Source organism: Hylobates moloch, unplaced genomic scaffold (genome assembly GCF_009828535.3).
Source record: "Hylobates moloch isolate HMO894 unplaced genomic scaffold, HMol_V3 SCAFFOLD_22, whole genome shotgun sequence".
NCBI lineage: Eukaryota > Metazoa > Chordata > Mammalia > Primates > Hylobatidae > Hylobates > Hylobates moloch.
The window spans coordinates 798778-824972 of NW_026652297.1; the positions used below are offsets into that span (position 1 = coordinate 798778).

The window sequence follows — 26195 nt, forward strand, 5'->3', positions numbered from 1 at the left end:
CAAACTCCTAGGCTCAAGCAATCCTTCTGCCTCTGATACCTTGAGTGCTGGGATTACAGGTGTGAGTGAAGTGTTCCAGAAGTTGAACTGGTTGGTCATGTGCCCTATCCCTCATCCACAGTCAGCTTGCAGGTAAACTTTTTATAATAGCTTATCCTATCAATACCAAACTTCCTAGCTTAATTTCAAAGTCTTGCCACTTGCCCACATTCCTGATCACATTTCTTTTCTTTTTTGTTTTTGTTGTTGTTTTGTATTTTTAGTAGAGACGGGGTTTCACCATGTTGGCCAGGCTGGTCTCGAACTCCTGCCCTCAAGTGATCCACCCACCTTGGCCTCCCAAAGTGCTGGGATTACAGGCGTGAGCCACTGCACCCAGCCCTGATCACATTTCTTCTATAGGTAATTTTTCTTTGAGGCTCTACTTGCTTCCCTCTTTTCCTTCTCTTCAGAGTGTATTATATAGGAAGGATTATTTTCCTCAAGCAACACTTTAACCTGTTAGTTTTGGTAGTGACAGCTGCTTCCAATTCTTTACCTTTAAAATCAAATCTAATAATCTAGCTTCATATTTCCCTCCTGGATCTACTTTAAACAAAGCACTTTCAACACTTAATCACTTCAACACTTGGGCGTGCTATTTACACTTGTTTTGCTGAGTGTCTGAGCCAGTTTTTCTCCAGAAAGTAGGGAACCCCAGGACAAGAACTTTCTCCATCCTCAGTACCCCAGTCTCTTAAGACCTAGCTCTGTCCACCTGACTGCTCAGGACAAGCTTCTGGTGTGAGTGGTTCATTAACTGAGGGTTGGGACTGTTTGTATAATGGGTGGGAAGGACTGACTCAGACTCTTTATGGCAATGCCAAGAATTTGGCAAGGATTCAGAGAGCAGAAGTGATAAAATCATAAGATTTACAGCTAGAACTGGCCTTACCCTGCATTTACAGATGAAGAAATGGAAGGCAGAGAAGTGGAGTAACTTGCTAGTTGGTGGTAAAGCCAAGTTTCTTGACTCCCAGACAAGCGAGAACCCAAGACTGTGAGAGTCACATCTGTCAGGAAAGGAGAAAGATGTTGGGATTATTCAGCCTGGATATATTCCAGGGGAGGACAGATAGGTCAGAGAAAGAAAATGATACCTGTCGCTGACCTGTCCTCTCTCTCCTCCCCCACGCCACACCACTACGCCCCCCAACACACACACACACTCACTCTCACACTCATACTTCATCTTCTCAAAAGAAAGAGCAAGAGAATAAAGGAGAACTTTGTAACTAAAAGGCTTCATTCTAAAACACAGAAATGGAGCTGGGCTTTTGTGAGCTGCAGTGGAAAGCAGAAGGCATTCATTTTCTGGGCTGTGATAGAGTACCCCCTAGTATTCAACACTGTGCATTTATGCATGGTAGCCTTGATTACTGATCTGATTTTTCAGGTCATATGATAACTAATGGGAAAAAAATTAGGAATTTTATTTGTACAAATTGTGCAAGGTAATTTTTTTTTTTTTGAGACAGAGTTTCGCTCTTGTCACCCAGGCTGGAGTGCAGTGGTGTAATCCCAGCTCACTGCAACCTCTGTGCCCCCGGGTTCAAGCGATTCTCCTGCCTCAGCCTCCTAAGTAGCTGGGATTACAGGCGTATACTACCACGCCCAGCTAATTTTTGTATTTTTAGTAGAGAGGGGGTTTCACCATGTTGGCCAGGCTGGTCTTGAACTCCTGACCTCAGGTGATCTACCCGCCTCGGCCTCCCAAAGTGGTGGGATTATAGTGGGTGGGCCACCGCACCCAGCCTGTGCAAGGTAATTTAACAGTTTTTATTACTTTATTATATTTATTTTTGAAATAAAATTTTCATGGTGAAGTAAAAAACTGACTCCTTTTTTTCCTTCAAGAAAGAATTTTAAAGTCTTGTTAATTTTTTTTTTTTGAGTCGAAGTCTCACTCTGTCGCCCAGGCTAGAGTACAGTGGCGCGATCTCGGCTCACTGTAACCCTCCACCTCCCGGGTTCAAGCCATTCTCCTGCCTCAGCTTCCCAAGTAGCCGGTATTACAGGCGTGTGCCACCACACCCAGCTAATTTTTGTATTTTTAGTAGAGACAGGGTTTCACCATGTTGGCCAGGCTGGTCTCGATCTCTTGACCTCATGATCTGCCCTCCTCGGCCTCCCAAAGTGCTAGGATTACAGGCGTGCATCACTGTGCCCGGCCAAGCCTTGTTCATTTTTATAATCCCAAAACTTTTTCAAGGCTCTTTAAAATCTTGATTATCACCTTTTCAAAATTCTCAAACTTCTACCTACCTCCCTTATCCACACTTAAAAGATGTTGTATACATTTAACATGTTAGGCTATCTAAGCTTTTTTCTATAAATGAAAAAGCAAGGAGGAAGTGAGATATCCTTTCTGGTAGATGCTGAGTGTTTCTGAATTTTGTTAACTGACTGAATCTGTCTCCAATATGCTATTGAAAGTGCTTTCTCAAGGTCACCAGTGACCCATTACCAAATCCAGTGAATTTTACCAATTCTTCCAGCATTCTAACGTCTCTGTAGCATCTGACACTTCCTTGATTGGTTTTGTTTTTTAGACAGAGTCTGCTGTGTCGCCCAGACTGCAATGCAATGGCGCAATTGCAGCTCACTGCAGCCTCCACCTTCCGGGTTCAAGTGATTCTCCTGCCTCAGCCTCCTGAGTAGCTGAGATTATAGGTGCATGCCACCATGCCTGACTAATTTTTATATTTTTAGTAGGGACAGGTTTCACCATGTTGGTCAGGCTGGTCTAGAACTCCTGACCTTGTGATCCGCCCGCCTCAGCATCCCAAACTGCTAGGATTACAGGCGTGAGCCACTGCGCCTGGCCTCTCCCATATTTTTTATTTTTATTTTTATTTTTATTTATTTATTTTTTTTTTTGAGATGGAGTTTTGCTCTTGGCTCACTGCCACCTCTGCCTCCTGGGTTCAAGTGATTCTCCTGCCTAAGCCTGCCACGCAGCTGGGATTACAGGCGCCTGCCGCCACACCCTGCTAATTTTTTGTATTTAGTAGAGATGGGGTTTCACCATGTTGGTCAGGCTGGTCTCAAACTCCTGACCTCAGGTGATCCACCTGCCTTGGCCTCCCAAAGTGCTGGGATTACAGGCATGAGCCACCATGCCTGGCCCCATAATTTTTTATACTTTTGTTTTGTTTTGAGATGGAGTCTGGCTCTGTCGCCCAGGCTGGAGTGCAGTGGCGTGATCTCGGCTCACTGCAAGCTCTGCCTCCCGGGTTCATGCCCGTTCTCCTGCCTCAGCCTCCCAAGTAGCTGGGACTACAGGCACCCACCACCACGCTAATTTTTTTGTATTTTTAGTAGAGACAGAGTTTCACCGTGTTAGCCAGGATGGCCTCGATCTCCTGACCTTGTGATCTGCCTGCCTCGGCCTCCCAAAGTGCTGGGATTACAGGCGTGAGCCACCGTGCCCGGCCAATTTTTTACACTTTGGGTATCATCAATAGTCTATCAAGTAATGAATACAGCAAATAACAAATGAACAAAGTCACAGCAAGTATTTTATGGTGCACTGAATAATGCAGCTTGGCTTTCAGGTACAACATCCGCTGAACTGGTCTGTTCTGATCTGTAGGCTGGCTCCCTAGAGTACCCTTGAAGTGGGCTGCACCCCTCAGTCCATCCCTACAGTCCACAGTCCTGAAGACAGGTGCCAGAACGTCAGATGTCTGGCCTTAAATTCCCAACCAACTCTTCAAAATGAGTTTACACGTAGGAAGGAGACCAAAATGGGAAGAGGGTCTAAACACCATAAGGAACAATTGAGGAAACCTGTGAGAAAGGCTTGGTCAAGGGCACATGCAAGTTGTCTTCAAGCATGTGTGGAAGAGAAATTAGATCTACTCTATGAGTACAGAAGGCCAACCCAAGACTAATAGGAAAAAGTTTGTTTGTTTTGAGATGGAGTCTTGCTCTGTCACCGAGGCTGGAGTACAATGGTATGATCCAAGCTCAGCTCACTTCAGTCTTCGCCTCCCAGGTTCAAGCGATCCTCCTACCTCAGCCTCCTGCGTAGCTGGGACTACAGGTGTGCGCCACCACACCCGGCTAAAATTTGTATTTTTACTAAAGACAGGGTTTCACCATTTTGACCAGGCTGGTCTCGAACTCCTGACCTCAAGTGATCCGCCAGCCTTGGCCTCCCAAAGTGCTGGGATTATAAGCGTGAACTACCACGCCCAGCCAGAAAAAGTTTTAACAGAGCTAGTTTAAAATCAAATGATACTGTCTCAGGCAAGATGTTAGTTTCCAGTTTCTGGAAGTATTTGAGAAGCGGAGGCTAAATGAACATTTGTCAGAGTTATAACAAAAGCAGTTCATCTATCAGATTGAGATTTAAACTTCCAAGTCTAAATAATACCTTCCTCTCATTTTTTAGAGGGAGGAGGAACCCTTGTCTGAACTCGGGGTTCCTAGCCTAAAAAGATTTCGGACACAGGAGCAAGATGGAAGCAGGGATAGATAGAGCTATAGATGAAGACATTCGGGGTGGCACAGGAGAAGCAATGATGAGGCTCTTTGGAGTAGCATAAAAGGTGACTGGTGGAAGGGAAGGGTAAAGTGAGGCAAGTCAGAGAAGGATATTGGGGAGGAAAGGAATGTCTGTGTGAGGGTTCAGAGAAAGAAGAAGGCCTGGTGTCTGCAAAAAATGGTAGCACTTTACCCAGAGAGGAGGGTACAAGCCAGAGAATCGCATAGATAGTGTTACATGGAAAACACTTACATTTCAACAGTGGAACTTGGGTATAGGCTGTTGTTCACTGGAAGGAAGAATGCCAGTGTAATGGGAGCTTTAGCAAGCCCCCATCTTAAAAACGAACACAAAAGAGACCACCTACAACACGTTGGTAAAGAAAGTAAAGGCTAACTTATAACAATTGTGAATATTTGGAGAAATTCTAGGTGTGATTTCTGCTCTTAACCCACTTTTGACTTAGACATCTGGAGCATCTTTTGAAATATTAATCTCTTTAGTTACCAGATGTACTTTTGTCTTTCAGGCAGAAGGCCACAAGCTGTACAAGGACCTGAAGAACTTCCTTAGTGCAGTCAAAGGTGGGCATTGCAGCATGGGAGAATCCAGAGGGCATTTATACAGCTACTAGGAGATTTGGGGGTGGAAAACAACCGCCATACCCCCAGGTTTTTGTCACTTTATCATTTGTCTACTCTTGACTCCTGGAACTTTGTGGGCTGGGGAAGAGTGACTTTTTCTTTCAGCCCCATCCAGCTTTCCTCACTTATATAACCTAAACCTTCTGAGTTTGTCCTTCTGAATTGGAACCACTGATTTGTCACCCATGTGATTACACCAACTACTGTTGGGGAAACATGATGGTGGGACTGCATTCTCTCCTTTCAGTGATGCATGAAAGTTCAAAAAGAGTGTCAGAAACCCTGCAGGAGATCTACAGCAGCGAGTGGGACGGTCATGAGGAGCTGAAGGCCATCGTAGGGGTAAGAGTGGCTTGGGTTTTACAACTTGTTGGCACTTACTCCTGTTTGCATCTCAACCTCAGCTTAGCTTCTCTATCCAAGAAAATAGGAAAACAAAGGAGCCAGTTCACACTGTGCATTTGTGTAGCCTCAGTCACTGGGTGGTAGGAAGAAGCTACAACTGTTAAGGTAAAAACAAGTTTTCCCTAATCTGTGGATCCCTCTCATTTTGACCCTCTTCTCCTCTTTAAAACATTATGGGAAGTTTTACCTCTTGAACATTGGTTGTTTTTTAAAACAAACTTCATACAGTTATACACTCTTAAACTTTCTCATCTAAGCTCTGGAGTCCAAGGCTTTGACCTTGTGCCCTGTCCTTAATCTCTGAATGTATGTTCAGACTCCCATAGTGCAGTTCCTTGGGGTAGGGGCTGTCTCTTTTCTTCCTCTGACTAGTCCCCAGAATCCAACATGGTATTCTAAATACAATGCTACAAAAAAGGTTTTTGCAGGGAGAATTTGGGTATTTCCCTGGTAGGCAGTTGTTGTTGGGAAGTGGAGCCTTCACCAGCCTCTGACTCTATCCCACAGAATAATGATCTCCTTTGGGAAGACTATGAGGAGAAACTGGCTGACCAGGCTGTGAGGACCATGGAAAACTATGTTGCCCAGTTCAGCGAAATTAAGGTACTCGATGTACAGAATCAAGGCTGGGTTGTGGATGACCCATCCAGGTTAGAGAACATATTGGATTAAGCATTATAAGTAGAATTAGAGGTCACGATTAAGAATGAAGTTTGAGTAAGTTAGGAGAAAGATTAAGGTTGAGGGTTAGACAAGAGGTTAGGATAGAAGGTTGGAAGTAGTGTGAAGTTTATGTTTAAACTTAGATTTCAAGGCTGGATGCAGTGGCTCACACCTGTAATCCCAGTACTTTGGGAGGCCGAGGCAGGAGAATCACTTGAGCCCAGGAGTTCGAGACCAGCCTGGTCTGACATTCTGGATTCTGGATTCGTGGCAAAACCCTCTCTCTACAAAAAATACAAAAAAATATAGTCATGTGGTGGTGTGTGTCTGTAGTCCCAGCCACCCTAGGAGGCTGAGGTGAAGGATCACTTCAGCCGGGGAGGGAGAGGTTGCAGTGAGCCGAGATCATGCCACTGTGCTCCAGCCTGGGTGACAGAGGCTGGTCTGGTGTCTCAAAATAAGTAAATAAATAAAATAAACTTAGATTTCAGTGAGCTATATTTGGGCTGATTTCGAATTAGATCCAAGTAAGAGGCATCCCTTTTAGCTGTGAGAAACAGCTGATGGCACTAAAGATGTTTATTGTATAGAAGAGGAGACATGGAGCAATCAAATAGTTATCTTCAAATATTTGAAAATCTGTTAGGTAAAACAGGAATTCAACCTATTCTAAACTGTTCCAGAAAGCAGAATTAGAATTCATCTATTCATTCAGCTAGTTTTTTTTTGTTTTTTTTTTGTTTGTTTTTTGAGATGGAGTCATGCTCTGTTGCCCAGGGTGGAGTGCAATCGCGCGGTCTTGGCTCACTGCAACCCCTGCCTCCCAGGTTCTAGGGATTCTCTCACCTCAGCCTCCTGAGTAGCTGGGATTACAGGCATGCGTCACCACGCCCAGCTAATTTTTGTATTTTTAGTGGAGACAGGGTTTCTCTGTGTTGTCCAGGCTGGTCTCAAACTCCTGACATCAAGTGATCCGCCCACGGCCTCCCAAAGTGCTGGGATTGCAGGCGTGAGGCACTGCACCCGGCTCTAGTATTTATTAAACACCTACTCTGTCAAGCACTGTGCTGATTCAGAGGAAGAAGTTAGAAGGAGGCTGACTTAAGTTCCTAATAGTTAAAGCTTTCCAAAAATGAAATGAAATAGACTCAAAGATAGTGAGTTGTCTGTTCTTTGTAAAGTCAAACTACTTCTTATCTTGGATGTTATAGAGAAGCCTCGTGGTATTGTATGGGAAGTTGGACCAGATAATTGCCAAGATCTTTTCAAATTCTGTGACTGAGAGAATGAAACGGTTCAATGACATAGTTTGCTTCTCACTGGTATAATTTATAGTTTGGACAAGGCTGAGTAGACTTTCTCTCAGTGGTCATAGTAATTTATAGCTTTTACTGTGTTTTAGAGCTTTCAAAGCACTTTGTATTCAATATTCGATCTTTCAAATAACAGTTGTATAAGGGGATATGGGGCTACTGAGGCTCCAAAAGAGATGTGCCTTGCCACCGGCCACAGGCTAATGAATGGCAGATTTGGGACTAATTCCCAAAAATCCAGACTTTCACTTTCATGTGATTCTCAAGGCCATTTCTCCTGGAGGCTGAACCAGTTTATAATGGGTTCATAGGAAATATTAAAATTTAATACAGGGGGAGGTGGAGGTGGAAATATATATATGTATTTAATTATATATCTATTATATATATATAATTAATACAGATTTCCACATGCTCTGTAGAACTCTATCTCCCTCTGAGAATCCCCCATTCTTCCCAGATACTGAGGGAGAGAGACCCCATGGGCACAAAACCCTATTAGAAAGTGAAATTTGGGCTGGGTGCGGTGGCTCACGCCTGTAATCCCAGCACTTTGGGAGGCCGAGGTGGGCATATCACATGAGCCCAGGAGTTCGAGATCAGCCTGGCCAAGATGGCAAAACCCCATCTCTACTAAAAATACAAAAATTAGCCGGGCTTGGTGCACACACCTATAATTCCAGCTACTTGGGAGGCCAAAGCACAAAAATTGCTTGAATCTGGGAGGCAGAGGTTGCAGTGAGCTGAGATCGCACCACTGCACTCCAGCCTGGGCAACAGAGCAAGACCTTGTCTCAAAAAAAACAAAAGCAAAAAACAACAAAAGTGAAATTGGATAGTAGGACGCAAGAATCCCGCTCTCTGTTTTGGTATTCTGTGACCTACATCCTGGCCACTGAAAAGTGGGTATCCACACCCTTTCTCATTACCCTGGGTCAGGAGAGAATTGCCAAGCGGGGTCGGAAACTCGTGGACTATGACAGTGCCCGACATCACCTGGAGGCAGTGCAGAATGCCAGGAAGAAAGATGAGGCCAAGACTGCCAAGGTAAAACAAAAACAACAACAACAACTGGTGAACTCTTCCTGTTCTCCTTCTCCCCGTGGTGGTAGCAGGTGGGTGGGCCAACGTGGGTGTAGGAAATTATAAATTCAGCATCTAGTGTCCTAAAGGAAATCTGTTTCTTCTGACCCTGATGCTGTAAGGATAGTCAGAGTCTTGAGGCTGGGGAGAGCATGGTCAGGGGAAGAAGAGGGATGGCTCCTAGAAAGCCTAGTGCCTACAAAAATGCAGAGGATGAAGGAGGCATGCTGTGGTACTGGGTTCAGAATTGAGGGAAATTGTCTCGTCTCTTTTACCACCTAGGCAGAGGAAGAGTTCAACAAAGCCCAGACTGTGTTTGAAGATCTGAACCAAGAACTACTAGAGGAGCTGCCTATTCTTTATAATAGGTAATGACTGAAATTCAGAAAAGGTGCCTTTCCTTCACACAAGGCACCTTGTGTGCCTTGACAGTAGGTAGATAAAAGTGTTTTAGATTTAAATTCCCACACTGCCCCCCCTTTTTTTTTTTTGGAGACAGGGTCTCACTCTGTCACCCAGGCTAGAGTGCAGTAGCACTCAATCTCAGCTCACTGCAACCTCCCCCTCCCTAGTTCAAGTGATTGTTGTGCTTCAGCCACCTGAGTACCTGGGATTACAGGCATGTGCCACCATGCCTGGCTAATTTTTTTCTGTGTTTTTAGTAGAGATGGGGTTTCACCATGTTGCCCAGGCTGGTCTGGAACTCCTGGCTTCAAGTGATCCCCCTGCCTTGGCTTCCCAAAGTTCTAGGATTACAGGCGTGAGCCACCATGCCCAGCCAAATTTTCCACATTTAAAGAGAAATCTGAGCAGAAAGTCCATTTGTATCCTTTTTTTCTTTTTATTGTACAAGATATGCATTAATAGAATTGTGGTCAGAATATTTTATATTGTCACTTATTAGTGTACATAGGATGGAGCCTTTTTAATGAACACATGTATTCTAAAACATTATGTGACTCCTAATTAAAATGAAATTGAAATTTTATTGTTTATTTTATTTTATTTTATTTATTTATTTATTTTGAGACAGGGTCTCACTCTGTCACCCAGGCTGGAGTGTGGCTCACTGTAACCTGTGCCTCCTGGGTTCAAGCAATTCTCCCACCTCAGCTTCCTGAGTAGCTGGGACTACAGGCACGGGCCACCACACCTGACTAATTTTTGTTTTTGTTTGTTTGTTTTGTTTTGAGACAGAGTCTCACTCTGTTGCCAAGCTGGAGTGCAGTGGCACAATCTCGGCTCACTGCAACCTCCGCCTCCCAGATTCAAGAAATTCTCCTGCCTCAGCCTCCCAAGTAGCTGGGACTACAGGCGCATGCCACCTAGTCCAGCTAATTTTCTGTATTTTAGTAGAGACAGGGTTTCACCATGTTGGCCAGGATGGTCTCAATGTCCTGACCTTGTGATCCGCCCTCCTCAGCCTCCCAAAGTGCTGGGATTACACACGTGAGCCACCGTGCCTGGCCATTTTTCTATTTTTTGACAGGTTTCACCCTGTTGGACAGGCTGGTCTCAAACTCCTGACCTCAAGTGATCTACCTGCCCCAGCCTCCCAAAGTGCTGGGATTACAGGCATAAGCCACCATGCCTGGCCCAGAAATGAAATTTAATACAGTTTCTTTAAAAGTATACTTCCTTGATTCACTTATAGGAGAATTCCATTAATGTACATACAGGCACAGAAGTCATCCTGTATTGCATAAAGGGAAAGAATAATTACTTACTGTAATAATTATAATTAGATAGCCTTATATTTATATAGCCCTTTAAAAAATTATTCAAAGCCCTTTCATGTCTGCTCAGCCCTTCGAGAGCCCAAATCAGATAACTCCATGAAACTGTTAAACTTTGGTGTCCACCTGAGCTGATACTGTCTCCCCCGGCCTTCCTGCTCCTAAGAATCAGGTGTGTTCCTGGCCCAGCTCTGATGAGTCCAGATGCCAGAACATCCTGAGTATGGGATGTGGGACAGCTTTTTTTTTTTTTTTTTTTTTAAGATGGAGTCTCGCTCTGTCGCCCAGGCTGGAGTGCAGTGGCGCGATCTCAGCTCACTGCAACCTCTGCCTCCCGGGTTCAAGCGACTCTCCTGCCTCAGCCTCCCGAGTAGCTGGGACTACAGGCACATGCCACCATGCCCGGCTAATTTTTTTTTTTTTTTTAGTAGAGGCGGGGTTTTACCATGTTAGCCAGGATGGTCTTGATCTCCTGACTTCATGATACGCCCACCTCGGCCTCCCACAATGCTGGGATTACAGGCGTGTGCCACTGTGCCCAGCGGAGATGGCTTTCATTTAGGAGCCTTGATGGCTGGTTTTGGCTTAAGTCCTACCTTGTATTTCAAACAAAGAACTCCTTTCCCATGCCTTACCCATATGTGTTTGTGGTTTTGCTTCCTAATAGTCGTATTGGCTGCTATGTGACCATCTTCCAAAACATTTCCAACTTGAGGGATGTCTTCTACAGGGAAATGAGCAAGGTGAGAGGCGTCTGGCCAATTGAGGCTCCTAGGTGTGTTTTCTAGTAAATATGAAGATAGCCTTGACTTACATAATTTCTTTAAATATCCATATTGGCACCACAGATTTTGACTTTTATCTCATGATGAAATAAGAGCACTTGATTGTGTACTTAACTATATTAAAACACATATATACACTATCCGAGGGCCCTCTTCATCTCCCTTAACAACTGAGTAAGTGTGTCCAAATTTGAGCTTTAGCATCAATAAAGGAGGCTGGGCCTATAGAAGGAAAAATTAAAATGGGGAACCCCATTGTGAAATCTCTATCTGTTGTTGCTGGGGACTGGAGAGGGCAGTGTTTAAGGACAAGTCAGTTTCTCAGGTGGTGGGTCTCAAATAAGACTAATCCTGTCAGTGACAGGCAGCCATATAACCTAATTTATGAAGTCTTTTCTAGTCCTGAGATTCCAAGATTCATTGCTACTACAACATTTATATTAGTTATATTCACAAACAGCTATACATACTACTCTCCATAGTTTATTTGGCTAAAGTATGATTTGACTAGTTAATATTAAAAATGAGGTTTGTTTTTTTTTTTTTTTTTTGAGACGGAGTCTTGCTCTGGCGCCCAGGCTGGAGTGCAGTGGCGCAATCTTGGCTCACTGCAAGCTCCACCTCCAAGGTTCACGCCATTCTCCTGCCTCAGCCTCCCGAGTAGCTAGGACTACAGGTGCCCACCACCACGCCCAGCTAATTTTTTTGTATTTTTAATAGAGACAGGGTTTCACCGTGTTAGCCAGGATGGTCTCGATCTCCTGACCTCGTGATCCACCCGCCTCAGCCTCCCAAAGTGCTGGGATTACAGGCGTGAGCCACCACGCCTGGCCTAAAAATGAGTTTTCATTCCCTGGATCACCTGTGAGAAGCTAGAACCTCAAATCAGACATCAGTTATGGACCCTGCCTTGAGACAGCTGCCAATCTGATGGAAGAGGCAGAACTTAGAACACAGAGGGACAAGGAAGAGGGGGTGGTGGGACAAGACCCTGGACTCTAATGCTAGGCAGATGAAGAGGAATTCAGATCAGAATTGAAAGGGGGAGGTTTTATTTTGGGAAGCTGTCTGAAGGGGAGGGGAGAAGGGATATGCCACTCTCGAGTTCCCAGTTGGCTAGCATCCCCTTCTTTCTTACTGGCTCTAGCTGAACCACAATCTCTACGAGGTGATGAGCAAACTGGAGAAGCAACATTCCAATAAAGTCTTTGTGGTGAAGGGACTGTCAAGGTGAGCACCATCCAAGACTCTTTTTTGCTTTGCTTGTCCTGTGTGTGAATGTATTCGACATCCTCATCTCCAGTCCAGAATCCTGACCTGTCCCTTATGTGCATGTGTGTGATGATGTTTGTTGTTTGTACTATGCTCCTATATAAATTATTTTGCTTTTTACTAAATATTTCTCTTTTATTTTTGAGATGGAGTCTCACTCTGTCGCCCAGGCTGGAGCGTAGTGGTGCAATCCCGGCTCACTGTAAGCTCCTCCTCCCGGGTTCATGCCATTCTCCTGCCTCAGCCTCCTGAGTAGCTGGGACTACAGGCACCCGCCACCACGCCCGCCTAATTTTTTGTATTTTTAGTAGAGATGGGGTTTCACTGTGTTAGCCAGGATGGTCTCGATCTCCTGACCTCGTGATCCACCCGCCTCAGCCTCACAAAGTGCTGGGATTAGAGGCGTGAGCCACTGTGCCCAGCTGCTTTTTACTGAATATTTCAAGGCCAAGACATGGTGGCTCATGCCTATAATCCCAGTACTTTGGGAGGCTGAGGCAGGAGAATCACTTGAGATCAGGAGTTTGAAACCAGTCTGGGCAACATAGTGAAATCTCATCTCTACAAAAAAAGATTAAACGAAAAAAAAATTAGCCAGGCAAGGTGGTGTGTACCTGTACTCCTAGCTACTCAGGAGGCTGAAGCGGGAGGATCACTTGAGCGCAGGAGTTTGAGGGTGCAGTGAGCTATGATCATGCCAGTGCACTCCAGCCTGGGTGACAGAGCAAGACCCTGTCTCTAAAAAAATTAATAAAAATTAAATATTTTAGACATAACTGAATGTATAAAGAATAATACAACAAATAGCCATGTACCTACCATCAAATTTAAGAACTCGGCTGTTGTAAATATAGCTGAAGTTCCCAATGTTCCTTCCCCACTCACTTTTTCTTTCTGACCCCACTAAAGGTAACTACTATGTTACATTTAGTATTTATCATTTCTATGTGTGTTGTTTTATGTGTGCATGTACGTTTCACACAAAATAACACTCATGGAAATAAATACTAAATGTAATACTAAATGTAACATACACACACTGTATTGTTTCACACATACATGCACACATAAAATATTGTTTTGCATGTTTTTTGGGGTTTTTTGTTTTTGAGACAGGGTCTTGCTCTGTCGCCCAGGCTGGAGTACAATGGCACAATCTTGGCTCACTGCAACCTCTGCCTCCCGGGTTCAAGCGATTCTCCTGCCTCAGCCTCCAGAGTAGCTGGGATTACAGGCACATGCCACCACACCCGGCTAATTTTTGTATTTTTAGTAGAGACGAGGTTTCACCATATTGGCCAGGCTGGTCTTGAACTTCTGACCTCGTGATCCGCCTGCCTTGGCCTCCCAGAGTGCTGGGATTACAGGTGTGAGCCACCACACCTGGCTGTTTTGCATGTTTTTAAACTTTATATAAATGGACTTATACTGTATGTATTGTTCTGCAACTTCTTTTGTTCTCTTAGTGTTGTTTGTAAGATTTTTTGTTATTGCTACATGTTGCTATAATAGCTCTGCTGTTTCCTTTCTATAGTTGTTATTGTATGCCTAGTTCATGATTCATTTATCCTCCTGCTAGTTTGGGGCATTTGAGTTGTCTTCTAGGTTTTTGCTATTATAAATAATGTTGTGATGAACATGTTTTACATTTGTCCCTGTGAATATTATCAAGAGTTTCTTTAGGGTCTATACTTGGAGCAGGATTGTTGAGTCATAAGGTCTGTCATGGGGCTTCTTGACCGTTAATGAGATATTTCCATATTGCTCTGCACGGTAATAACTCCAGTTTACTACCCATCAGCAGTGAGTAAGAGCCCTCATGAGTCCACATTCTCACTACATGTGAAATTGTCAGACTTCTTCATTCTTACAAGCTCATGAGTATGAAATGGAATTTTTTTGCAGTTTTAAATCATAGCTTCATAATTGCTAGTTTCCTTCAGCATCTTTTCATGTTATTGGCCATTTAAGGTTCCTGTTCTGTGACTTTCCTATATATCGTTTTCCCATTTTTCAATTGGGTTGTTGACCTTTTTTAAAAAAATTGATCTATATAAGTTTTTGTGCCAGGCACGGTGGCTCACGCCTGTAATCCCAGCACTTTGGGAGGCCGAGGCGGGTGGATCACGAGGTCAGGAGATCGACACCATCCTGGCTAACACAGTGAAACCCTGTCTCTACTAAAAGTACGAAAAAAATTTAGCTGGGCATGGTGGCGGGTGCCTGTAGTCCCAGCTACTCAGGAGGCTGAGGCAGGAGAATGGCATGAACCTGGGAGGCGGAGCTTGGAGTGAGCCGAGATCATGCCACTGCACTCCAGCCTGGGCGACAGAGCGAAACTCCATCTCAAAATAAATAAATAAATAAATAAAAATAGGTTTTTTTTTTTTGGCTGATATATTCTAGATTCTAATCCTGGGTGCTCAAGGATAAGCATGGCATCCAGCACATAGTAGCTACTTGATAAATGTTATAGTTGATTCTTGTTGTTCGTGATAGTTTTGTTTTATAAAGTTGCCATACTCACTGAACATCAAAACACAGGTTTCTGTGAGCCCCTGGTCACAACATTTTCATCAACCACCCAACATATAACCTTGTTTTGTATGAATTTCTGTTTAAAGATACCTTATTTAATATATATTATTAATTTATTAATATTGAACTCACAACCAGCAGCATTGTAACTCATGCCCGAATGAAGCTTGCCTAATAATACATGTATTTTCTCTGGAAGACACATCACAGTCTTTTTGCACTTAGCACTACAGCTTGGGGGCCATTTTAAGTAGCAAAATCACCAACAACAAGCACAAAGTTAGGAAAACATGGTGGAAAGGACACTTGTTTACAGTTTGAAGACGGAAGCAAGAAGGTAGATGATTGCCTTTTTAGACTTCATCTGGAAAGTGCGTGCCAGGCAACTCATTCTTCACCACTTGTGCATGTCCAATAGTGACTGGGAAAGTGCCACAAGTGTTGATTTGGGGGTTCCAAATAAATAAGTAGGTAATTCACAAATATGAAATCTGTGTAGTTCAACTGTATATCACCCATTAATCCTTGCCCCAGAGGAAATATTTGCTGACATTTTGCAGTGTTTCTTTCCAGTCTCTTTCTCTGTATGTATTTTTACATAATTGAGCTCATGATATAGATAAAATTTTGGCCTTTTTTCATTTCACTCTATAAGTGTTATTGTAAATTATGCAAACTTTCTAACATCTTAAATTGCTTTATTCTGTTTTTTTATTACATGCATCATAATTTATTTTTGCATATTTACGTTGCTTCTGGTTTTTAGCCATTCTGAATCTGAACACCTTCCTTTTTTAGCAGCAGGCGCTCTTTAGTCATTTCTCCCCCAGTTCGAACAGCTACGGTCTCCAGTCCTCTTACCTCACCTACTAGTCCCTCTACACTTTCCTTGAAGAGTGAGAGTGAATCTGTCTCCACAACTGAAGATCTGGCACCTGATGTAGCCCAGGGGGAAGACAATTCTGAGATCAAGGAGCTCTTAGAAGAGGAGGAAATAGAGAAGGAAGGATCTGAAGCAAGTTCCTCTGAGGAAGATGAGCCTCTACCAGCCTGCAATGGCCCCGCCCAGGCCCAGCCCTCTCCTACCACTGAGAGTGCCAAGTCCCAGGAGGAAGTTCTCCCCAGCTCCCCAGCTCCATCACCAGGCAGAGCCCTGAGCCCTTCAGGGCAGCCTTCATCATCTGCCGCAGAAGTAGTCCTCCGAACCCGCACAGCAAGTGAAGGATCTGAACAACCAAAGAAGAGAGCCTCTATCCAGAGGACCTCAGCACCCCCTAGTAGGCCTCCTCCACCCAGAGCCACTGCAAGCCCCAGACCCTCCTCAGGGAACATACCTTCCAGCCCTACAGCCTCTGGAGGGGGTTCACCCACCAGCCCTAGGGCCTCCTTGGGGACTGGGACTCCAAGTCCTAGGACCTCCCTAGAGGTCTCTCCTAATCCAGAACCACCAGAGAAGCCAGTAAGAACTCCTGAGGCCAAAGGAAATGAAAACATCCACAATCAGAACCCCGAAGAACTTTGTACTTCCCCCACCTTAATGACATCTCAGGTAAGAGTAGTTCTGGTTGGGTATTTAATCTAATTTATTTATTTATTTAAGCTAGGGTCTCACTCTGGCGCCCAGGCTGGAGTGTAGTGGTGCAATCACAGCTCATTGCAGTCTCAACCTCTCAAGCTCAAGTGATCCTCCCCCAATAGAGATAGGGTCTCCTTATGTTGCCCAGGCTGGTCTTGAATTCCTGGCCTCAAGTGATCCTCCTGTCTTGGCCTCCCAAAGTGCTGAGATTACAGATGTGAGCCACTGCACCCGACTCTGGTAGGGTCTTTATATCCTTTTATAACCTCCATGTAGGTATCTTTACTATAGTCAGAATGCTCTTGGACACCTTTTTTGGTTCTGGGGATTGTTTCATGTCTTCATAGCTGTTAATTTAGTAATCTACTTTTAGGGTAATTGACTTTTTTTTTTTTTTGAAATGGAGTCTCGCTCTGTCACCCAGGCTGGAGTGCAGTCGCGCAGTCTTGGCTCACTGCAACCTCTGCCTCCTGGGTTCAAGTGATTCTCCTGCCTCAGCCTCCAGAGTAGCTGGGATTACAGGTGCACGCCACCACACCCGGCTAATTTTTGTGTTCTTAGTAGAGACGGGGTTTCTCCATGTCTATTTTTTGTTTTGTTTTGTTTTGTTTTTGAGATGGAGTCTCACTCTGTCACCAAGGATGGAGTGCAGTGGCGCGATCTCTGCTCACTGCAAGCTCCTCCTCCCGGGTTCACGCCATTTTCCTGCCTTAGCCTCCCGAGTAGCTGGGATTAGAGGCACCCACCACCACGCCTGGCTAATTTTTTGTATTTTTAGTAGAGATGGGGTTTCACCGTGTTAGTCAGGATGGTCTCGATCTCCTGACCTCGTGATCCACCCGCCTCAGCCTCCCAAAGTGCTAGGATTACAGGCGTGAGCCACCGTGCCCGGCTGGTTTCTCCAAGTTGGGCAGGCTGGTCCCGAACTCCTGACCTCGTGATCCGACTGCCTCGGCCTCCCAAAGTGCTGGGATTACAGGCGTGAGCCACCGCACCCAGCCGGTAATTGACTTCTGTAAGGGGCTTATCTCTAATAGTGTTAAAGAACAGGTTCTTACTAATTTCTTTCTTTTCCTCCAAGTTCTGGGAGTTCCTAGTATAAAGAACCTATAGTTGAAGCCGGGCATCGTGGCTCACACCTGTAATTCCAGCACTTTGGGAGGCCAAGGCAGGCAGATTACTTGAGGCCGGGAGTTCGAGACCAGCCTGATCAACCAACATGGTGAAACCCTGTCTCCATTAAAAATACAAAAATTAGCCAGGCATGGTGGCGTCTGTAGTCTCAGCTACTTGGAAGGCCTGAGGCACAAGAACATGAGAATCACTTGAACCCAGGAGGCAGAGGTTGCAGTAAGCCGACATCACATCACTGCACTCCAGCCTGGGCAACAGAGTGAGACTGTGTCTCAAAGAAAAGAAAAGAAAAAGAAAAAGTTAAAAAAAATACAATAAAATAAAATAAATAAATAAATAATAAATTTAAAAAAATAAAGAACCAATAGTTGGAATCCTGAGCTTTACCTTCTTCAGTGGGGGTGGTGGGTCTCACTTCAGTTCATTATACCTGTGACTATGGTAAATAGACCCTGAAAAAAAATGGCAGCAAATTTCCAGGGTGTGTTTTCTCTGATGAGAAGACCTAGAAGCAGGAACTCACAGAGGGAAGTAAAGCAAAAAGGACAGCCTTTTGAAAAGGCTGGTCCCTACTTGGCAGGCTGAGACAGGACGATTGCTTGAGCTTATGAGGTCGAGGCTGCAGTGAGCACCACTACACTCCAGCCTGGGCACCAGAGTGAGACCCTATCTCAAAAAAATTTTTAAGGCTTTTGAAAAAAAAAAATTGAGAGATGCCAACCCATTGAAGAGCAACTAGTTCTGTGAAGGATCTGTAAATCAAGTCATACTCTTTTTTTTCTTTCTTTCTTTTGAGACAGGGTCTCACTCTGTTACCCAGGCTGGAGTGTAGTGGCACGATCATGACTCACTGCAGCCTTGACCTCTCTGGGCCCCAGTGATCTTCCCTCCTTAGCTTCCCAAGTAGCTGGTACTACAGGCTCATGACACCACGCCTGCCTCATTTTTGTATTTTTGGTAGAGATGGGGTTTCGCCATGTTGCCCAGGCTGGTTTCAAACTCCTGGGCTCCAGTGGTCCTCCCATCTCCACCTCCCAAAGTGCTGGGCTTACAGGTGTGAGCCACCATATCCGGCCTCAAGTCATATTCGAGTCACATTATATGGAAAGACTATCATATAGGGATTTGACTTGTTCCGTGACACTCCAGAGGGCAGAGGCAGAAACTATATATAAAGACTTTTTTTAAGATACATTTTGGATCAATACAAGAGGAACTTTCAACAATTAGCTCAATTTTTTAAATGGGATGGAAAAAAAGTATTGTGGAAGGGCAAAGGAGACACAAGGGGCTGACCAAAAAAAATATGGGATGGGCCGCCTTGAGAATTAGTTCTCTTTCCTTGATGTTTTTTGGGTTTTTTTTGAGACGGAGTCTCGCTCTGTCGCCCAGGCTGGAGTGCAGTGGTGCTATCTCGGCTCACTGCAAGCTCCGCCTCCCGGGTTCACACCATTCTCCTGCCTCAGCCTTCTGAGCAGCTGGGACTACAGGCACCCAACACCATGCCCAGCTAATTTTTTGTATTTTTAGTAGAGACGGAGTTTCACTGTGTTAGCCAGGATGGTCTCGATCTCCTGACCTCGTGATCCGCCCGCCTCAGCCTCCCAAAGTGCTGGGATGACAGGTGTGAGCCACTGCGCCCGGCCTCATATGAAGAAAAATTAAGTAGGGAAGGGCACAGGGAGTGGGAGCTGAGTTGCAAGTTTATAGAGCAGTCAGCGGTGACATGTGAGCAATGAAGAAGGCTAGCACATGAGCCATGTGTGTATCTGGGAGTAGTGTGTGAGATTTCCGGCACTCGTTAGATCACACCACCCTACTACTGCCTGTGTCTGACCAAAGCTACCTCGGGAGCCTCCTGCTATCTGAGAGGAGCTAATATGGACCAAGGGCACAGGAATGGCCCCCAGGGTGGGAAGGTGTGAGACTCTCTCCTCCATTGTTCACTTTGATTCACAGATTGCTTCAGAGCCTGGAGAGGCAAAGAAGATGGAAGACAAGGAAGAGGATAATAAGCTTATCTCAGCTGACTCCTCGGAGGTACTAAAAGCCTAAGTCATCTACATGATAATGCCCTATTTTTTTATACATTAAAATTTATTTTTCTTTTTCCAGAAGTATATCTTTCAGAGGCCTTCAGTCTTGATTCACATGAAGCACTGAGGGCCCTAACAGAGCAAGATACAAAACTTTTCCTCGCCGGGCGCGGTGGCTCATGCCTGTAATCCCAGCACTTTGGGAGGCAGAGGCGGGCGGATCACGAGGTCAGGAGATCGAGATCATCCTGGCTAACGTGGTGAAACCCCGTCTCTACTAAAAATACAAAAAATTAGCCGGGCGCGGTGGCGGGCGCCTGTAGTCCCAGCTACTCCAGAGGCTGAGGCAGGAGAATGGCGTGAACCCGGGAGGTGGAGCTTGCAGTGAGCCGGGATTTCGCCACTGCACTCCAGCCTGGGCGACAGAGCGAGACTCCGTCTCAAAAAAAAAAAAAAAAAAAGAAAACAACTTTTGCTAGGCCGGGTGCAGTGGCTCACGCCTGTAATCCCAGCAGTTTGAGAGGCCGAGGTGGGCAGATCACCTGAGGTCAGGAGTTCGAGAGTTCGAGACCAGCCTGGTCAACATGGTAAAACCCCGTCTCTACTAAAAATACAAAAATTAGCTGGGCATGGTGCCATGTGCCTGAAATCCCAGCTACTGAGGAGGCTGAGGCAGGAGAATTGCTTGAACCCAGAAGGCGGAGGTTGCAGTGAGCCGAGATCTCGCCATTGCACTCCAGCCTGGGCAACAAGAGCGAAACTCTGTCTCAAAAAGAAAAAACAACAACAACAAAAAAACTTCCTTAAGTCAGGCTCAGTGGTGCAAGCCTGTAATCCCAGCTACTCAGGAGGCTGAAGTGGGAGGATCACTTGAGCCCAGGTGTTCAACACTGTAGTATGCTACAATCACACCTGTGAATAGCCACTGCACTCCAGCTTGGGCAACATAGTCAGATCCCATCTCTTTAAAAAAATTTTAATAAAAAGATCTGGGTGCAGTGCCTCAACCTCCCAAGGTGGCTGTAATCCTAGCACTTTGTTGGGGGCAGAGGCAGGTGGATCACTTGATCCCAGGAGTCTAAGATCAGCCTGGGCAACATAGGAAAAACCCATCTCTAAAAAAAATACAAAAATTAGCCAGATGTAGTGCCACATGCCTGTGGCCCCAGCTACTTGGGAAGCTGAGGTGGGATCACCTGAGCCCAGGGAGGTCAAGGGTACAGTGAGTCATGATCGTGCCACTGCACTCCAGCCTGGGCAACAGAGTGAGACCCCATCTCAAAAAAAGATTTTTTAAATAATAAAAATGACTTTTCCTTGGTCAGTTTCTAGTCTGAGGCAGCCGTGCTGATGGAGAGAGATAGGCAGGACATGTGGATAGTGAATAAGTGCAGGATAGATGCAGGGTTTTGAGTAGGTAAGTATAGCCACTTCTCATTTTTCTGCACTGAAAAGAGCAACTCAATGGTTGAATTGATTTCAATTTGATTTTATAATGTATTATATGATTTTAGATGGAGACAGTAATAGAGTGACTTTTTGATTGCCTCTGGGGAATGATAAAACAAGCTTGCATTCTTGGAGTCATCTTTTTGAAGGGAAGAGTTTATAGGAGCCAAGACTCTTTTTTGACCATTTTAAGAAACAGGCCAGTAACACTGTCCTCCCTGGAAAAGAGGTACAGGATACACCCTCCTTTTGCCTGAGTCTGTCTCCTTATATTTTAGATTTATAATATTTCCTTACTCTTAGCCCCTCTGGTGGGATTGCTTTGGTCATCAGCTAAGGAGAAATATTTTTCCTGTAGAATTAAGCAACTAGAGCATTTTAGATCCTAGCCTATTTGTGTCATCAATCCTCTGAAGCCTATGTATGCTCACTTCCCTTGCAAATGCATTATAAATCATATTTTCTCTCAGGCAGAATTATGGACATGTCACATGTAAAAATGGGTAAATATAAATATAACTGGGAAAAAAAATAGCCATTTTTGAAAAAGAAATTACTGGGAAAAAATCTGTTCTTGCTTACCACTTGAATCATCTCAGAGAGATGGAAGGTTTTGATAACTTTCCGGGAGGTGATGTAACATCACCTTTGAGTTAATTCATGACCTGGAAAGGGAGGAGGGAGTAAAAAGAAAGAAAATGTACTTGAAGGAGAAATCATGGAATTTCAAGTGGCTATCACAGTTAGAAATTGGTTCTGTTGGCCAGGTGCCATGGCTCACGCCTGTAATCCCAACAGTTTGGGAGGCTGATGGGGGTGGATCACTTGAGGTCGGGAGATTGAGACCAGCCTGGCCAACATAGTGAAACCTCATCTCTACTAAAAGTCAGGCATGGTGGTGGGCGCCTGTAGTCCCAGCTACTTGGGAGACTGAGGCAGGAGAATCGCTTAAACCTGGGAGGTGGAGGTTGCAGTGAACCGAGATCACGCCACTGCACTCCAGCCTGGGTGACAGAGCCAGATTCCTTCTCAAAAAAAAAAAGAAAAGAAAAGAAAAAGAAAAAATTAAAAAGAAATTGATTCTGTTTTTAAAATATGGATTTTATAGTTTATAAATTAAATTTCATGTTTTAAAAACTTATTTTAAACTTCACAGGGTCTTCCCCTAGCATAGCAGTTTCAAGGCAGGGCTTTCTTTCTTTTTTTTTGACATTTATATTTTTAGAGATGATCTCACTATGTTGCCCAGGCTGGAGTGCAGTGGGTACTCACAGGTGCAATCATAGTGCACTGCAACCTTGATACTCCTGGCCTCAAGTGATCCTCCTGCCTCAGCCTCTCGAGGAGCTGGGACTACAGGTGTGCACCCTGGAACGTGGTCTAGACCGGGCTTCCTACACCTTGGGTTCCCATGTCAGAACCTAAAATTTTTACCAAATAAATCATTTTACCACTTGCTTCTCCTAACTGCGTGTCATGAATTAGGATCACTTAAGTGTGAGAGTTGCAGTACATTCTTGAGGGCGGTTCATCTAAAAGTGGCAGGTAGTAATTTTAAGACCTCGCACTCCCTTACAGATACACATCCACACCATGTCACACAGATTACATGGTGTTTGATCATGGGAACAACCCTGGAATTCAAAGACCTGGTTTCCAGTCCCAGCAAGTCTTTTTACCCTTTGAATCTTAGTTTCTTCATCTGTAAAAGAGGATGGATGAAAGCCTTTCCCGATGCCTTCAGGCTCTGGTGAAACAACACTGTATTTTGCCCTTTGTAATAGTACAAATACTGAGCCCCTTGCAAAGTATAAGGCACAGAAGACACGTCTACACTGAGAGGCTGGAAAGGTTGAGCCACATCTTACTGGCAGAACTCTTCTCTTTGTAGGGCCAAGACCAGCTTCAAGTCTCCACGGTACCAGAAAACAACAACCTCACAGCACCTGAACCTCAAGAAGAGGTAAGACCAGATATACAGAGAATAGATTGGGCATTAGATTGACAGGGGTTTGGGAACAGGCTGGAATCTTCACCACAGGCTACAAGGGGAATCCAGCAGTGAACCATACCCTTAGGGCAGTCGAGCAGGTGGGAACCAGAGGAAAAAAGAATGAACTGGGACTTCATGGTGACTCCGTGCCCATTTGCCTATACTTGACCTTAAACTGGCCCTATCTTCTAGATATTTATTTAATTAAATCTCAAATTATTTCAAAAAGGAGTTAAAGAGGTTAAGATAATTTTTAAAAATGCAAAAAGGTCATATTATACAGTAATGTGTTGCTCAACAGCAGGGATATTCTCTGAGAAATGCATTATTAGGCGATTTTGTCATTATGTGTGGCTGTATGGTATAGCCTATTGCTTCTAGGCTGCAAACCTATACAGCATGTTACTTTGCTGAATTCTGTAGGCAGTTGTGACACAGTGGTTAATATTTGTGTATCTAAACATAGAAAAGTACAGTAAAAATACCATATAGAAGATAAAAAGTGATACACTTGTATAGGGCACTATCATGAGTGGAGCTTGCAGGAGTGGAAGCTGCCTGGGTGAGTCCGTGAGTGAGTGGTGAGTGAATGTGAAGGCCTAGGCCATTACTTACACTCCTGTAGACTACAAACACTGTACACTTAGGCTACACCATTAAAAAATATTTTCTTTTTTTTTTTTTGAGACGGAGTTTCACTCTTGTTGCCAAGGTTGGAGTGCAATGGCATGATATCGGCTCACCGCAGCCTCAGCCTCCGGGTTCAAGCAATTCTCCTGCCTCAGCCTCCCGAGCAGCTGGGATTACAGGCATGCACCACCACGCCCAGCTAATTTTGTATTTTTAGTAGAGACAGGGTTTCTCCATGTTGGTCAGGCTGGTCTCAAACTCCCGACCTCAGGTGATCCGCCTGCCTTGGCCTCCCAAAGTGCTGGGGTTACATGCGTGAGCCACCACACCCGGCCAAAAAATATTTTCTTTATATCTTTATTCTGTAAGCTTTTTTCCGTATTTTTTCTGTTTCTTTTTAAAAATTTTTTGTTAAAAACTAAGACACAGAGCTGGGTGTGGTGGCATGTGCCTGTAGTAGTTCCAGCGATGCAGGAGGCTGAGGCAGGAGTTCGAATACAACCTGGGCAACATAGCTAGACACCATCTATAAACAAGTAAATAAAAACACACAAACATACACATTGGCCTAGGGTCAGGATCACCCATATCACTGTCTTCTACCTTTACATCTTGTCCCACTAGAAGGTCTTCGGGGCACTACCACAAATGGACCTGTCACCTCCGGTAATAACAACGCCTCCTCCTGAAGGATCTACTTGAGGCTGTTTTACAGTTAACGTTTTTTTTAATAAGCAGAACTTTTTTTTTTTTTTTGAGACAGAGTCTCTCTCTGTCGCCCAGGCTGGAGTACAGTGTACAGTGGCGCAATCTCGGCTCACTGCAACCTCCGCCTCCTGTGTTCAAGCGATTCTCCTGCCTCAGCCTCCTAAGTAGCTGGGATTACAGGCGGTGGCGCCACCACGCCTAGCTAATTTTTGTATTTTTAGTAGAGACGGGGTTTCACCATGTTGGTCAGGCTAGTCTCGAACTCCTGACTTCGTGATCCTCCCGCCTTGGCCTTCCAAAGTGCTGGGATGCTGGGATTGCAGGCGTGAGCCAATGCACCTGGCCAATAAGCAGAACTTTTTTTTTAATAAGTAGGAATACACACTAAAATAATAATAAAAAAAGTATTGTAGGCTGGTGTGGTGGTTCATGCCAGTAATCCCAGCACTTTGGGAGGCTGAGGCAGGCAGATCACTTGAGGCCAGGAGTTCAAGACCAGCCTGGCCAACGTGGTGAAACTCCATCTCTACTAAAAATACAAAAATTAGCCGGGCGTGGTGGCACACACCCATAATCCCAGTTACTTGGAAGGCTGTGGCATGAGAACATGAGAATCACTTGAACCCGGGACACAGAAGCTGCAGTGAGCCAGGACTGTGCCAGTGCACTCCAACCTGGGCAATGGAGTGAGACTCTGTCTCAAAAATAATACATATAGAAAAATATTTTTAAAAGCATAGTATATTAAATACATCAAGTAATATAGTTGTTTGTTGTTATCAAGTATTATGTACTGTACATAATTGCATGTGCTATACTTTTTACAACTGGCAGCACTGTAAGTTTGTTTATACCAGCATCATCACAAATATGTGAGTAATGTCTTGTGCTGTGATGTTATGAAGGCTGCAGTGTTAACAATAGCTGCCACGTCACTAGGCAATAGAAATTTTTCAGCCCCATTAAAATGTTATGGGACCACCTTTGTATATAGAGTCAATTGTTGATCGAAATGTCATTATGCGGCATGTGAACTGCATATATATATATGTTTATTATATTAACATACACACATATACACAACATATAGCAGAAAAACTCAGAATTATATGAGACAGGATAATGATATAAAATGGAGCCATGAATTAGGCAAGTATAAAAAATGCATTCTATAAAATAAGCTTACTAAGGATGACCACGAAATTGGTTCCAGACTTTCTAAAATCCAAGAAGAGAAAAACCTGATCAGTTAACCCAATTCACGATGCTCATTCCTTAAGGAGGCTAGGTGCCAGGGCTCACGCCTGTAATCCCAACACTTTGGGAGGCTGAGGTGGGAGGATCACTTGAGCCCAGGAGTTCAAGACCATTCTAGGCAACAAAATTTTTTTTTTAGGCCGGGCACAGTGGCTCACGCTTGTAATCCCAGCACTTTGGGAGGCCGAGGCGGGCGGATCACGAGGTCAGGAGATCGAGACCACGGTGAAACCCCGTCTCTACTAAAAAATACAAAAAATTAGCCGGGCGTGGTGGTGGGCGCCTGTAGTCCCAGCTACTCGGAGAGGCTGAGGCAGGAGAATGGCGTGAACCCGGGAGGCGGAGCTTGCAGTGAGCCGAGATCGCGCCACTGCACTCCAGCCTGGGCGACAGAGTGAGACTCCGTCTCAAAAAAAAAAAAAAAAAAAAATTTTTTTTTTTT

General features: G+C 44.6%; 1 protein-coding gene across 4 annotated transcripts in view; it reads left to right on the plus strand.

The window, feature by feature from the left end:
- BIN2 (bridging integrator 2) overlaps positions 1 to 26195 on the plus strand; it is a 42670-nt gene that overhangs the window by 15456 nt on the left and 1019 nt on the right. Inside the window, exons 3-13 of one of the 4 annotated variants that reach the window (XM_058433752.1) lie at positions 5061 to 5115; positions 5423 to 5517; positions 6088 to 6183; positions 8496 to 8603; positions 8922 to 9007; positions 11043 to 11118; positions 12308 to 12390; positions 15769 to 16247; positions 16413 to 16519; positions 19640 to 19720; positions 23057 to 23128. In XM_058433752.1, coding sequence (XP_058289735.1) covers positions 5061 to 5115; positions 5423 to 5517; positions 6088 to 6183; positions 8496 to 8603; positions 8922 to 9007; positions 11043 to 11118; positions 12308 to 12390; positions 15769 to 16247; positions 16413 to 16519; positions 19640 to 19720; positions 23057 to 23128 — 1338 coding nt within the window. Of the gene's footprint in view, positions 1 to 5060; positions 5116 to 5422; positions 5518 to 6087; positions 6184 to 8495; positions 8604 to 8921; positions 9008 to 11042; positions 11119 to 12307; positions 12391 to 15768; positions 16520 to 19639; positions 19721 to 23056; positions 23129 to 26195 lie in introns of all 4 variants that reach the window. The other 3 variants (XM_032143827.2, XM_032143826.2, XM_058433751.1) reach the window with 3 other exon arrangements.